Consider the following 13088-nt stretch of genomic DNA (forward strand, 5'->3'; position numbering starts at 1 on the left):
ATAATATATTTGAGATGAGAAAGAGTTACTCTTGACGGAAAAATTGACCTAAAGGCTATGCATCTTGTGTCTTGCCCAACTCCACAGTCATTGCTTAATTTCAGGTTCTCACTACCTCTCACCTCAATAACTGCAGTCATTTCCCAATGGGCTCCAACCATTAATTCTTGCCCGAATTCATCATTCTTACAATCGTGATCCCAATGTTCCACAGTCACAGCTCTCTGCCTGTCTCCCACCTGCTGGCAAAACTCTCAGTGACTCCCTGTTCCCGCATGAAGGGAGAACTCCGTGAAGCCCGTTGTGGTCAGGAAATGGCCTTTGTCCAGATTGCCTTACACAATTGTCATTCGGTTTCTGCCAGTGATTTGTTGAACTAAGAGTCCAAAACCAGAAAATCTTAACAGACATTCTTATTCACTTACACGTGTACAGGCTTTTCTTTAAATGGAAAGAAAGTGTATTTTCATAGTTTTATTACTATTGCTTTTTTAATCTAGTACCATTGATATGTATTTTAATATAATTGGGTTGGTTCCTTGATTATCTTTACTCTGCCTACATTAGTTGACAGTGACTGGGTACGTTCTGTCAGACTTACTACATACATCGTCTACATAGATTAGGATGAAAAATTCATACAGTCTTTCTGGCTATGAGAAAACAATACCAAGTGCTTTTTTTTTTTTTTTAAATCTCCATTTATTTCCTAGGGACCCGTCTTTACTGTTTCATTTTCAAAAGGCGGAGAGCTGTTTAGCTCAGGAGGTGCAGACACACAGGTTTGTAAATCTTTCAGCTCCTTCTCTGATTTGGTGAGGGCAAAGGGATCCAACACCTCGGCTAGGATTCTTACAACCAGCTCGTTTGTAGGTGTTAAGATGATTATCACTGAGTTTATATTTTACTTTAATGCCAGGAAATCTGCTATCTCATTGCTGAACTAGTACCGGTTCTGACACTTTCTGGAACTCAAATAGTGGTTATTTCTTGTGTTCTTCTTGACATTTAATTGTATGTGGGATTTCCTGAGGTCCCAGTGTGGGTGTGGCACTTCCATTTGAACTCTTGCCTCACCTTTTATCTCTAGGTCTTTTTTTCAAATGTTAAGCTCCTTGAGGATAGTAAATATAAATTGTTCATGTAGCAAATCTGCATTTTTGAGGAAATGTCCAAAGTCATCCATAGGCAGATGGACTGAATGAGGTGGACTGTCAGGCCAAGAACATGATTTTGAACTTTGAAAACATGAGAGAGTATTTTAAAGGAATATGTTACTTTCTTAGCATAAATTCTAAATTGGACATGAAGGCAATTCAAAGTGCTAGATCTCTCTCACCCTTAGAAAAGTAGTACTGGGAACTAGTAGCACAGTTGAAATGTATATTTCAGCCTTCCTATTCTGAGGAAAAATCATGGAAACTTTTTTTTTTTAATTAGTTCTGTTGGTTTTATGTGCAAGTCAATTTTAAGTACCAACATATGAATTTTTTATAGGTCTTATTATGGAGGACTAATTTTGATGACTTGAATTGTAAAGACATGATAAAAAGAAATCTCAAAAGGTTACATTTTGATGCGTCACCACATCTTGTCGATATATACCCAAGGACACCACATCCCCACGAAGGGAAAATCGAGACCATTGAAGTGAGTACTTTGCACCCCAGTCATCTGCCTGTTTGCAAGTGTACATTTTGGGGCAACTGGTCAACTAGATGCTTGAAATTATACTTTTATTATATAAAACTTAGTTATGTCTTAAAACAGCAGCTCTTTGAGAAACAATTATTTTCAATAATACAGCAAAACTATAAGTAATGATAGTGTGTACTTCTGTTGAAGCCTCAGATTCACGGCTTAAAGGTCTAGAAATAAAGCTTAAAAATTGTGTCAGTGACACAAAAAATTGTGTCATAGGAAATGAGAAATCAAACCTAAGGCCTGTGTTGACCGCGTAGCCCGAATTAGTTCATACTCTTGATGTGTTAGGGAGCATCTGTGATGGCTGTTACAAGAACAGGGCTGAAAGGCAAGAATTTTTGTAACAGCTCCTGGAATAGGTATCTTACAGCCTCTTTATGACCATAGGAAACAAAATCTTGTGGACAATAAAAAGAAGATATTTAGGCATTAAGCCTAATCATTGAGAATCATTTTACTATTTGCCTATTTTGCCTACATGTATTTTCAAATATGTAATTATCTATTTAGCTGTAGGTCTTTGTTGACAAGTTCCCCTAGGTCCTATAGATTTGAATGTTCTACTCTCTTCAGAGTCGGAATTCATCTTTGCTGGATACTTGGCTAGTGTTTGTCTGTTTCTTCCCATTTTGCATAATTCTCCTTAAGCCCCTTTCTCTTCCGAGAGCTGATATTGGAAATCACTATTACCTATTTTTCTGAATTGCTTTTCCATCATCAGCAGAGCCTTGCTTTGCTTTGAGAGTAGCTGTTTTAAGTTCTTAACACTTACTCCTGAGTGGAAACACAGTCACCCCACACACTGTTTACATAGTGGGTCCATATCCCTTCCACAGTCCCCATGCCTCCCCTCCAGTCCATGCTTTGATTTCAGTTTCGGTTAGTCACAGTGTGCGTGTGTGCTTACGTGTGTGTGTGTGTGTACATTTACGTTTTTGAAACTTTTTTGAGTTTTTTGGATTATTTTCTAGATTTTGTTTAGCCTCATTTGGGGATTTCTATTCTAGTTTTTTCTTGGTGGTGTTTATTTTCAGTTCTTTGTTATAATTTTTGTCCTTCCATCTTCTGACCTTCTTTCCAGTTCTTCTAAACAGAGTATTTACCATGTGCTTTACTGCTTTTTACTGTATCATCATGATTATTGATGATTATTGTATCTTTTTTTTATTTCTTTGAAAGAAATAATGTAATATAATTTGTGGTTCATCACGTTTTTGTTTCAGTTTCTACAATGGTGTATGTATTTGTGGATTCCCTGGGATCACATGTGTTCACATAATGTATATGTAAAATATATTTGAAGTTCCCTTTTCTTGTTTTACCCCAGCTGGTTATTGACTTGTGGTATTTTTTACTCTAGCATTTCTGGGGCTTGGCTGGGCTTGGTCCTCAGTGTTGATGCTGCCCAGTCATCCAGTCAGCCACCTTTCCAGAGTTGTGGGGGGTAGAGCTGCAGGCTGAGCCCAGGTCTCCTGGCTCCTAATTGAGTGATATTTCCATGACACCATACCACCCCTGCAGTAGACACCCAAGCCATTTTCTCTGTGATTTGCTGTCAGGCCCAGCCCACTTAAGAGTGCTGGACTTTGTTGAAAATGTCAACAAGTTGTCTGAGAAGCTCAGCTCTGACAGCAGCCAGAAAGCAGTAAAAGTGGCTGGGCTGCTTTGCTTGGCTGGGTCAAGATGACCCCAGTCATGCAAAGTCACTCTCAACCATAATTTTCACATGTACACTTGAAAAATCTATTAAAAACCAACCTTTCCTCCTGGAATTAGAATTCACTTATACTGTACAGAATGTTGAGCAGTGTGACTGAATTATGTTTGTGGCCTTAAGAATGTCCGCCTCTGTGCACCTAGTTTAAATGATCTATCAAGCACTCACGGCTGTTTCAATTAAGTACACAGAGTGACGTATATTTGTAAAACATCCGCAGACCACGTGATATAAAATACCAGAGAAGTGATAGGATGCTGCATATGAACAACCGTTTGCCTTTTTTTTTTTTCTTTTTTCTTGAAAAGTTCTTATAGTAAGCAAGGATGTAAAGTTTTCTGGACAGAGGATATCTTTAATATTAGAAATAAATGGTAAATATCAAATTTTTTGAAGGCTTCAAATGTCCAAGGATCCCTCCTAGAACCAAAAAACCATTAATTTGACAATATCACCTAGGATGGAAGGGGATGAATCAGAATAGATATTGTACTACTATGTCCATTTATGATCAGTACATTTGACCTTGAACTGCTAAATGTGGTGGATTGATTTTTTTTCCCCCTGAAGATTTAGGCAAGGTCAGTTTATATATGATAGGCTACTCTGGAAATATTTGAAATTAGAAAAAAAACTTTTTGAGGTCAGAATTTGTGATTAACTGTATAAAAAGGTATTATTGAAAGATGTAGGGAAAAATGGCTCCTAAATGATCTAGTTAATTTCCCTAATTGGCTCTTTTTATAGTAACCATGAGTATTCTATTTCTGAGTTTGAAGCAACAGAGAATTCCTGTGGTTTATATTTTTGTGTGTTTTCTGTGAGGCTCATTTGAGTGGCATAATCCCAGCCTTCTGGGTGACAGTGGCCTTTTACAAAAGCGACCCATTTGCCAGCTTTCATGCTTTGCTTGTTTGAAGGTGGAGTCTTAGACCTTGGGTTCCAGCTGAGGAAATGTGTAAATTACTAATTACTACACAGATAGAGAGGGTGATAGCAGGTTGCTTTTAGAATGAATGAGAGGAGGCCACATGAAAGAAAGCGCGCGGCATACAGTCCTAGCTCCAGCCGTGTGGGACAGATCCCTCCTGTGTCCTTCCCACTGATCTGACTGCAGATCTTTGTTGTGGCACTTCTGGCCTATGCACTCCATCTTTTGTTTTTTCTTTTAATATTTATTTTTATTTATAGTTATTTATTTATTCATTAAAGATTTTATTTATTTATTTGACAGAGGGAGACACAGTGAGAGAGGGAACACAAGCAGGGGCAAAGGGAGAGGGAGAAGCAGGCTTCCCGCTGAGCAGGGACCCCCCCCGACACGGAGCTCTATCCCAGGACCCTGGGATCGTGACCTGAACCGAAGGCAGCCACTTAATGACTGAACCATCCAGGTGCCCCTAAATGTATAGATTTTTAATTTTAAGTAATCTCTACACTCAACGTGTGGCTCAAACCTACAACCCCGAGATCAAGAGTTGCACACTTTACTGACTAAGCCAGCTAAGGCACTCAATCTTAATTAAAACTGTGAGAACAACTTCTTTCTTTTTTTGGTGGGAAAGGGTTCTTAACTCAGACCATGCGTGCTATGGCACATCGCTAATTCATGCTGTCTTTATCTTCTTCAGACTGGCATGAGCTGAACTGCGCAGTTCTGCCCCTGGATAAAACCAGATTTCCTTCTTGAAGGGGAACTTAATGTGTGTGCAGTACCTTCTTCTTTTGCGTATTTTAATGGGAAGACAATAAAGCCATCCTAAGGGTCACAGGCACCAAAATAATTATTCTAGGAGAACTGCAGAATATTGTAGGAAGGGATTATGGTAGGTTAAAAAGAATTTATTAATAAAATAATTGTTCTGGTGGCTTTTAATCTTCTAGTACCCATTTGAGTTGAACTTAGTCTATAAGTTCTTAATATTGCACAGGAAATTCTGTGTGATATTTAACAGGAAGGAAAAATTCCTTTAAGTTAACCAACTATCTATATAATAATAATTTGTGACAGTCTGGCCATGATCCATTGTTGAAAAATGACCAATTTAAGTCTTCAGGTCTGAGATTGGGTTTTTATCTCAATCTTTTCTTAAGTTTGGAAGCATAATTTTGGATAAAAAATGATCACTTCTCTACAAATCTTGTATTTTATTTCTAGCCATGGCATATGTTTATGTTGTTTCGGGCCTCAATAAATGTTCTTCAGAGATTACATCATAATATTAGTAATAATAATAGCAATATTAAGTACATACAGAGTTACTCTAATTGGCCTATATAAGTTGTCATTAAATCTTCCTTTAAAGCTCTATGAAGTACTATTTTTATTCCTTGAGGAATTGAGGCACATGTAAATTAAAACTTAAAGTTAGTAAATGGCAGTGCTAGAATTTCAGCCCAAACACTCTGGTTCCATTTTGTGCTTTTAACCATTTTGAGGTAATGCTTCAAAATAATCAATTAAATGCTGCTGGGTTAGCAGTAAGTATGTATGTGCTGGACATTGTACTAGCTTTGGAGTATGCAACAAAGAACAAGATAGGCATATTCCTTGTCCTTCTGAATTTGTTAGTAGCAGTCCTTGTGCTCATGGACTCCTCAGTGTGGCGGGTACACAGGGCCTCAGAATGGGATGCTGCACACGAGGTTTCTGTCCTGCACAAACCCCTCAATGATACGGTCAGTGATAGAGAGAACTCAGCCCCTCAGAAGGCAGTCCACTCCACGTCAAGGCGAGTGTGGTTATGACGCAGTTCTTCCCCTTAATAAGGACAAAGAGCTAGGGTGGACTGTTGATATTCCTGGAGGTTAGCTGGTGAAGAGCCTTACTGGAAGCATCTCCCCCCCCTCCCCCAACACACCCACATACTCTCTTTTGGAGAAGACTGTAGAGTTTTACTCAGTAAGAACGTCCTGCTCCCTTTAACATAAGTAGGAAGCAACTTGTTAGTTACATCAAGAGTTTTCCAACTTGGAGAAGTTTACGAATCGCTCTGTGAGAGATGCTGTTTCCATGGGATTTAGATTTTCTGAGCAGTTCCAATTTCAGATGGTAAAACCAGATTGTATTTTTCATAGGTAAGTGATTTCATATCTACACTAGGTGGCGGTAGATAAAAGAGAATAAAATGTCTGCAGGCACTCTGGCCGGCTAGGCTAAGATTGGAAGGAAGGTGATTCATCCTCAGGTTTCTTATCGTGGCCTGCGGTGTGGACTCAGAGCTGATAGGAGGAGGCTGTGTTTTCTGTTGTCTGGAAAGAAGCAGAGGTGCTGGCAGGCAGAGCTGATAGGCCCTGGTCCTCATCCTGCACGGTGCTAACCCCTTTTCTGGGGTGCGGACACTCCTGGGCACGTACCTCTAACACAAGTGGCTGGGTAATTATAAAAGTCTCTTATTGTTTCCAGAACTCATCAAACATGATAAGTATTTTTAAAATCATTCTGCTCCTCTGTATGTATATATATACATACATACCACATCTTCTCAGCCATTAGAAGAAATGAAATCTTGGGGTGCCTGGGTGGCTCAGTGGGTTAAGCCTCTGCCTTCAGCTCAGGTCATGATCCCAGGGTCCTGGGATCGAGCCCCACATTGGGCTCTCTGCTCAGTGGGGAGCCTGCTTCCCCCCTCTCTCTGCCTGCCTCTCTGCCTACTTGTGATCTCTGTCAAATAAATAAATAAAATCTTAAAAAAAAATGGGGGTGCCTGGGTGGCTCAGTGGGTTAAAGCCTCTGCCTTCGGCTCAGGTCATGATCTCAGGGTCTTGGGATTGAGCCCTGCATCGGGCTCTCTGCTCAGCAGGGAGCCTGCTTCCCTTCCTCTCTCTGCCTGCCTCTCTGCCTACTTGTGATCTCTATCTGATAAATAAATAAAATCTTTAAAAAGAAAAAAAAAAACTCTTAAAAAAAAAAAAAGAAATGAAATCTTGCCATCTGCAACGACATGGATGCAACTAGAGGGTATTATGCTGAGCAAAGTCAGTCAATCAGAGAAAGACAACTATCATACGATCTCTCTGATGTGAGGAATTTGAGAGGCAGGACAGGGGTGGGGGTTGTGGGGGGTAGGGAAGGAAAAAAAAAAAGGATCGGCGGGAAGACAAACCATATGAGACTCTTAATCTCACAAAACAAACTGAGGGTTGCTAGGGGGTGGGGGTGTACGGAGAGGGTGGCTGGCTGATGGACATTAGGAAGGGAATGTACTATGGTGAGTGCTGTGAAATGTGTAAGCCTGATGATTCACAGACCTGTACCCCTGCGGCAAATAATACATTATATGTTAATAAAAATAATTTTTAAAAAAATCATTCTGCTCTTCTTCCCCCCGGGCTCAGCCCTTATCAGCACAGTCCTGGACTGCTGCAGCGGTGTTCTCACTGTTACGCGATGTCCTTCTTGGTGCTCTGCAGGCCTCTGTCAGATTCACCTTGCTAAACCACATTGCAGGCTCCAGCTTCTCTGTGTCTTCCCCAGTTCCTTCACCCTTCCCAGTTTGCCCCTTGCCAACCTGTCTTATTACTGCCCTCTCCAAAAGGATCATGTCAGCATTCTGCCTCTGTGCTCAGGAATGCTCTTTACCTCATCTCTGTCTCAGGTTTGTTTCCTAAACCTTTTTTTTTTTAGGGATCCGTCTTAAGCCCTTCCTATGTTTCCTCCATAGAAAAGGTTTTCTCCCTAAGTGCCCAGTCAACAGTTTCTTCTTTGAGGTTCTTGTATACTCATTGCTGGTACCATTCATTTGATACAGAGTTCTCCTACCTTTGTTGCCCTTTGTTAACTAATTTGTATTCACAGTCTTTATAAGTATTTGGTGATGATGTGGTTTTATTTTTAATTTTTTTCCTTTGGTCTTCTTGAATTCTGAAGTAACCTCCTTCAGAAGTAATCACCAATCTAGTTAATCATTCCCTTGCTTTCATTTTTTCATTTACTATAACATTTTAATCTATACTTACATGTTACTTAGTTTTAGATGGTTTTAAGCTTTATACAAATGAAATCATATTCAGTGTATTTCTCTATAAACTGCTTTTTTAGTTAAAATCCTGTGGGGTGCCTGGGTGGCTCAGTAGGTTAAGCATCTGCCTTTTGCTCAGGTTATGATCTCAGAGTCCTGGGATCGAGCCCCACGTAAGGCTCTGCACTAAGTGGGGAGTTTGCTTGAAATTCTCTCTCTTCCTCAACCCCTCCCCACTGCTCATGTGTGCTTTCTCTCTCTCTCAAATAAATAAATAAAATCTTTAAAAAGAAATTAAAATCCTGAGAGTCATACATTTGGATTCTGAATTTGTACAAACATGTTGTACATAGTTGTATTTCATTTATTTTCACTGCTGTATAGGATTCCAGTGAATGTAATTACCGTGACTTATGTGTCTTTTCAGCTGATGATATACATTAGGGGATTTGGGGCTGTGGCGTTTTTTTTTTTTTTGGTTTTTTTCCTCACCATTATAAACAGTACTGCTATAAACAAGACTGGCAGCATTGAGCTTTCTCATTTTCAGAATCTAATAGGTGTCAAGTGGCATTTTGCTTTAATCTGGTCTAATTACTAATGTTTCTGTAAATCTCTCCATATTGCTGCTCAACTGTTAGGTTTTCTCTTCCATAATTTTTTTTCTTGGGATCACTGTCTTTCACAATGATTTGTAGCTGTGTAAGAAAAACCTACTTTTTCAGTTTTAGACAGCATAATCTATCTCCTTTTCCATGATCGGATTATTAACTTTGTGGTGTCTATTGTTAAGCAAATTCTCAATTTTGATGTCATCAGATGCATCAGGTTTTTAAAAATTCGGTGTTGTTATTTTTTACCTTATGGTTTTGCTTTTGCGGCTCTTGTTAAGATGTCTTTCTTGACCACATGTGACAAAGATATTCTTATTTACCTTATAGTTTATAACTTCCTAGTTTTAACATAACATTTAGGTTTTGTAATCTATCTACTGTCCACTTTTGTATGTCATATGGTGAGCCAGTTATCTCAACTGTAATCATCCTTCCTCTATTGATTTGTTGTGCTATTTTTCTTTTGTATTTATTTCCCATGTATATAGGGTGCCATTTCTGAGCTTTTGGTGGTATAGCCTTCTATTCATTTAAGTCTTTTTAAATATCTATTATGTTAGTTTTATTATTTTTCCCATGAGATCTTACACATCTTTGTATGTTTATTGTGATGTATTTAAATTTTTTATGGTGTTGTAAATGATGTCTTTATTCTTTTTTAAAAATTTTTTCTTATTGTTTTTAAAGTAAGCTCTACGCCCAACATGGGACTTGAACTCACCACCCCGAATTCAAGAGTTGCATACTCTACTGACTGAGCCAGCAAAGCGCCCCATAAATGATGTCTTTTTCAAATTTACATTTTCAGTGTGTTGAAGTATAGACATGAATTTGATTTTGTGTATGGATTTTGGATCTCATGAATTCTCTTGTTCTAATGATTAACAGTAGATTCCCTTGGAATTTCTCCATAGATAATTACATATGAATGATAATTTTATTTCTTCTGTTCTAATTCTTACATCTTATCACCTTTTATTCCTTTTCTTGTTTTAATGAACTGGCTAGGACTTTTTTCTGCATCTCTGGAGGTGGGTCATTTTATTTTATTTTAAAAATTCCTTTATAAAGGTGAATTATATTGATTTTATAATGTAAAATCAACTTTTTATTCCTGGAATAAATTCAGCTTGGTTCTAACGATCTTTTCTTATACATTGATAGATTTGATAGGCTAATATTATGTTTAAAATTTTTGCATCCATATTCATAAATATGGCAATATATTTAATTTTAGAATATTAGGAAATACCCTCTAGGTTGTTACAAATAGCATCCAGTTTCTTATGGTAGAAAAAACTAATGTTAACTTTTCTTATCTATATACACAGATTAATCCAAAGCTTGAGGTAATTGATTTGCAGACTTCTCCCCCCGTTGTGGATGTCCTTTCTTTTGATTCTACCACAGTAAGTTTTCTTTAACATTTAAGTGGCATTTAGTTATTTGGCAAAATACATTTTCCTTAAAAAGTGTGTGGGAGAGGAGATAAAAAGTGGTCTAAATAGCCTAACATTTTAGCATTTAAAAAAAAAAACTTGTACAAGAAGTCATATTTACAATGTGCCTAAATAGCCACAAGGGGGAGCAGCACCAGTTTTTCAGAAAAGCCTTCACTTCTGATGACCTTAAACTCAGTCTAACCTGTACTCACTGTCTCATTCCCTATTAAGGTGCCATCCAGGTGACATTTCACTTTGTTGTCACAGAACAGATTTTCTTCTCTGTTAATTGCCTTTCAGAGATGCTAAACTCACTTATAGTTTTTTCCTGAGAAGCTATAAAAAAAACAGTCCTTTCTCTTTGTCCATCCCTCTTGATGGATTATGCAGGGATTAAGAATTTCTAGTACTTGCAATTTTGTTTATAATAACTATATACATATAATTTACTTACTCAGTGTAAAGTCATACACTGAGAGTTTCAGCCTCTCAGTGTGAGTCTGTTGGCCTTTGCAAGGCAGATCATTACTGCCATCAATTCCCGCTAGTCAATGCCAAACTAGTCATAAGAATGAGTGGGAGAAATGGCATGCACGCTCTGTGGTCACACGACTGTGATGGTGTCAGTGTAGTTGAATATTTTGGAGAAATTGTTAATGGGTGGCCAAAAAAGAAAACAAACAAAAACACTTGACAGTATGACATTACACCCTTTCCAGCAGATCTCAAGAATGGTATTTTTGGTAGAGGAATTCTGTAGAGGGACTAGTCCATGTTGAATGTATCCCGTACCAGAAAGAACTGTAATTATTGGGGCACCTGGGTGGCTCAGTTGGTTACCTTCAGCTCAGGTGGTGATCCCAGAGTCTCTCACATCAGGCTCCCAGATCTGCAAGGAGTCTGCTTCTCCCTCTGACCTTCTCCCCTCATGCTCTCTCTCTCAAATAAATATGTAAATCTTTAAAAAACAAGAAAAACAAACAAAAAAACTGTACTTACTAAAGGGTTCTTTGACTATTAATCCCAGGCAGAGAAGACTCATAGATCACTCATGAGAAGTTTCACAAAAAGAAATCACCCTGGGTTGGGGGAGGGAGGGTAACCAACAGGCTGATTGTCATGTAGAATTGTCACAGAATCTCAGGCAGGTCCGTAGTCCTGTCTTTTATAGTATTCATGTTTATAAAATATTCCTCTTAGCACTTCTGCATTAACAGCTTACTTATGGCATTAAAAATTAACTGGACATCTAATTGTTGCCACATGGATTGGTGGCTTAAAATAGGTAGTCAATACATTTATGTTCAATGATTTACTCAAAAAACATAAATGCCAGTGAGTTAGGTTTTTGCCTCTGCTGTAAGAGGACCAAAAGAGAGGTGATGCCTTCTTGTGAAGCTGTTATTCTACAAAATTTGTGTATTCCTGGCCTAGAAGTTATCATAGATCACCAAAAGTCTTTGGTCTACATTTTGAGACTCGTGCTCCCTGCTGGTACCTTTGAAGTTTTGCAAAGCCTCATGACCTGAATAATCCAGATTTTTTTTTTTTTTACAGTTTGCTATGCAAGTGGCATAATTGCCACCTAGCAAGTGATAGCAGAGTATCTATCCCCTGATGGTGATCCAAAGGTGCCAAAGTCAACTAGTCTGTGTTATAGTACCCTAACTCAGGGACTACAATGTATGTGAAATTTTGAGAGGACAGTTCTGTGTGATAAGTACATGATAAGTTTTCAGCTGTGCTAGTAAACCTTTAATAAGACTGAAGCGTACAAATATGTCCACATAAGGGATAATATAAGGTTGGATTATAGGAAATTGCCATTTTGTAGGCAAAAATGGTCTAATGTCAGTGATTTCCCATGGTTCAACACAGTAGTAAGTATTACAAAAAAGACTCTCTACTATTACTTTGAGTTGTGTGCTTAATGCTGCATAAAAATAAAACAGACAAGAAAACACAGGAAAACAAAAATGTATTTGCCATAAATCAGTTTAGGATTAGGCTAATGAAGTCCCATCTAGGTAGATTCTTTTATAATCTGGAAGATAGCTGGTTGCCTCCAGGGCAAGTTATAAAGATTCCCGATTTTATTTATTTTACTAGGACATTCTCTGAAGATATAAATATATGCTCATAAAGCATCATTTTTTATAAAGAATATCTCTAAAACTTTTCCCTTTAAATTTTCGAGAGATAGATAGATAGATAGATAGATAGATCTCTTCCTTTTAGCTCATTGTTAGATAATTGGGTAGAAAACTAAAGTAAAATCACTTTAAATGTTCATCTTCTCATTAATCTATACTGGTAACTAATTCTTAATCTATAGTCTCTGTACCTTGGCTACTTTTCTTTTGCTTCTGCACAACAAACCAGGCACAATTGTAGAGGAGATTTGTTTCCAATCTGGCGTGAAGCATAACTGCGTTAAGTATTTGTGATTTGAACTTTGCATGTGATTATAATTTTAAAACCCAGAGAAATACCAGAAGCCAAAAAAACAAAAACAGTATTTATAGGTGGTTTTGGTTTTTATTGTGGTGGTTACTCTTTATCTGGGGGATTTATTTGTTTGGTTTTCTTAGAAGATTGGAAGAAATTTCCCTTAGAATTCATTTCATCAAGATGGGACATAAAAAAGAGT

The 13088-nt window shown here is 37.9% G+C and overlaps 1 protein-coding gene across 5 annotated transcripts in view; it reads left to right on the top strand.

Moving 5' to 3' along the window:
* Positions 1–13088, top strand: part of POC1B (POC1 centriolar protein B) — a 103364-nt gene that overhangs the window by 50126 nt on the left and 40150 nt on the right. For 3 of the 5 annotated variants that reach the window (XM_080812496.1, XM_080812499.1, XM_080812500.1), the window contains 3 exons: positions 714–782; positions 1498–1650; positions 10328–10405. In XM_080812496.1, the coding sequence (XP_080668622.1) occupies positions 714–782; positions 1498–1650; positions 10328–10405 (300 nt within the window). The remainder of the gene's footprint in view (positions 1–713; positions 783–1497; positions 1651–10327; positions 10406–13088) is intronic. The other 2 variants (XM_080812497.1, XM_080812498.1) reach the window with 1 other exon arrangement.

Source organism: Martes martes (genome assembly GCF_963455335.1).
Source record: "Martes martes genome assembly, chromosome: 8".
Lineage (NCBI taxonomy): Eukaryota > Metazoa > Chordata > Mammalia > Carnivora > Mustelidae > Martes > Martes martes.